Source organism: Trachurus trachurus, assembly GCF_905171665.1.
Source record: "Trachurus trachurus genome assembly, chromosome: 19".
NCBI lineage: Eukaryota > Metazoa > Chordata > Actinopteri > Carangiformes > Carangidae > Trachurus > Trachurus trachurus.
In genome coordinates this window covers 232,501-235,013 of record NC_139913.1, presented here as the reverse complement: position 1 = coordinate 235,013, position 2,513 = coordinate 232,501, and the positions used below count along the sequence as shown (strand labels likewise).

Here is a 2,513-nt window from a genome sequence, read left to right as displayed (position 1 = left end):
CCGTAGCAACATCCGTGTTTCAGCTGTTTCCACCTGGCGTTGGTCTGGCTGCTCCGTAGCAACCGTCTCCGTAGCAACATCCGTGTTTCAGCTGTTGGTCTGGCTGCTCCAAAACGCTCCGGCCGTTTGGAATTCTTTCAACCAGTCACAATCGTTGCAGTCGGCGCCGTAGCAACGGGGCGCTTTCAAAATATTGCCGGTTGGAAACTGGATTTGGTTCCGTGGTGTAACGACGGTCGGCATGGCAACCGCTGACGGATATTTATCCTTTTGTTCGGTTCAAGACACGGATGTAAAATAGATCCACGGTTCAGTTCCTGTTGTTGTTTGTTTGTTGATGTTTCCTGTTGCCGGGGCAACTGGGAAAGCTTCCACCGGGTGGCTCGTTCCGACCAATCAGAGGCATCGCAGCAACACACGTCCATCAGGAGAGACTGGACTGAAACCAGTAGATGCACAAATGGTTTCCATGGAGAAGGTTTATGGGATGGAGGAGCAGGTCTCTGATGTCACTGGGTCTGGTCCTGTTTGCTGAGCAGAACCTCCAGCAGCCGCAGCTTGGCCTTGAGCTGCTTGTACTCCTGGTACTCCTCCTTCAGGGGGGTCCGGTCCTCCTTCTGGCAGATCCTAGAGGAGGAGGAGGAGAGAGGAGGAGGAGGAGGAGGAGGAGGAGGAGGAAAAAGAGGAGGAGGAGGAGAAGAACATGAACAACATGAAGAAGGAGAGGAAGGAGGAGAGAGGAGGAGGAGGAGGAGAGAAGAGAACATGAAGAAGGAGAGGAAGGAGGAGAGAGGAGGAGGAGGAGGAGGAGGAGGAGGAGGAGGAGGAGGAAAAAGAGGAGGAGGAGGAGAAGAACATGAACAACATGAAGAAGGAGAGGAAGAAGGAGAAGGAGAGGAAGGAGGAGAGAAGAGGAGGAGGTGTGTGACCTCTGACCTCTCACCTTCCAGTCTGACGATGGAACTGCTCCTCAAACTCTCTCAGAACTTTCCTCCGTCTCTTCTTCTCTGCTCTGGTTTCCCTCAGACTCTGCAGCAGCTGAGACCTGAACACACGATCAATACACGATCAATACACACCACACATAGAGAAGATTATAAAAACCACTGCTGGGATTAAGCCAACACTGATTTATAAACTCTTCCTAATTTAAAATATGTGTGTGTTGTTGCAAGTAGCGACCGGTGTAGCTACCAAATAAATGCAGTAGTGACCGGTGTAGCTACCAAATAAATGAAGCAGTGACCGGTGTAGCTACCAAATAAATGCAGTAGTGACCGGTGTAGCTACCAAATAAATGAAGCAGTGACCGGTGTAGCTACCAAATAAATGAAGTAGTGACCGGTGTAGCTACCAAATAAATGCAGTAGTGACCGGTGTAGCTACCAAATAAATGAAGCAGTGACCGGTGTAGCTACCAAATAAATGAAGTAGTGACCGGTGTAGCTACCAAATAAATGCAGTAGTGACCGGTGTAGCTACCAAATAAATGCAGTAGTGACCGGTGTAGCTACCAAATAAATGCAGTAGTGACCGGTGTAGCTACCAAATAAATGCAGTAGTGACCGGTGTAGCTACCAAATAAATGCAAGTAGTGACCGGTGTAACTACCAAATAAATGCAGTAGTGACCGGTGTAGCTACCAAATAAATGCAGTAGTGACCGGTGTAGCTACCAAATAAATGCAAGTAGTGACCGGTGTAGCTACCAAATAAATGCAGTAGTGACCGGTGTAGCTACCAAATAAATGCAGTAGTGACCGGTGTAGCTACCAAATAAATGAAGTAGTGACCGGTGTAGCTACCAAATAAATGCAGTAGTGACCGGTGTAGCTACCAAATAAATGCAGTAGTGACCGGTGTAGCTACCAAATAAATGAAGTAGTGACCGGTGTAGCTACCAAATAAATGCAGTAGTGACCGGTGTAGCTACCAAATAAATGCAGTAGTGACCGGTGTAGCTACTGTAAATTTCCTAACAAGCGTTATAAACTGACCACAGACTCTGGATAGCGAGGCTAATTTATGTTAGCCCGTCTATGGTGTTTTACATTATACGTTAGCATTAAGCTAGCAGACTTTATGCTTAGTTGTGACACTGGCTGTGTGTGTTTTGAACGTTGTTTCAAACTATGTGGGTTTGATTGAACATCTTTGGTGCTTAAATATATATTATATATTACCGCTTAATATATTGCTTTACTCCTCTTTTTATGTTGGTACCTATACACCCGTAGGTCTATGCTACACCGGCCGTTACCATGGTTGTATCCATGGTACCTACGCCGGCCGTTACCATGGTTGTATCCATGGTACCTACGCCGGCCGTTACGTTTTAATTATGCGACGTAATACGTCATTAACTGTGCGGCGGAGTAGTGTCAGAAAGTGTTTTTTGAGTAGGGAGGAGGGAGGAGGGAGTGGTTTAGGACACAACTACGATCATGTTGAAGTGTTCTCTGCTGTGATTGGCTGCTGCTGCCACCTGGACGCTGCGTGCAGGTTGGCCGTGGT

The 2,513-nt window shown here is 47.3% G+C and overlaps 1 protein-coding gene across 1 annotated transcript in view; it reads right to left on the bottom strand.

The window, feature by feature from the left end:
* Positions 1-489: 489 nt before the first annotated feature.
* LOC311002284 (protein FAM13C-like) overlaps positions 490-2,513 on the bottom strand; it is a gene marked incomplete at its 5' end in the record, with an annotated part of 12,570 nt that continues 10,546 nt past the window's right edge. The window contains 3 exons of the mRNA XM_083993605.1: positions 490-627; positions 944-1,045; positions 2,485-2,513. The exon at positions 2,485-2,513 is cut by the window's right edge and continues 216 nt beyond it. Of these exons, the coding sequence (XP_083849731.1) occupies positions 510-627; positions 944-1,045; positions 2,485-2,513 (249 nt within the window). The 3' untranslated portion in view covers positions 490-509. The remainder of the gene's footprint in view (positions 628-943; positions 1,046-2,484) is intronic.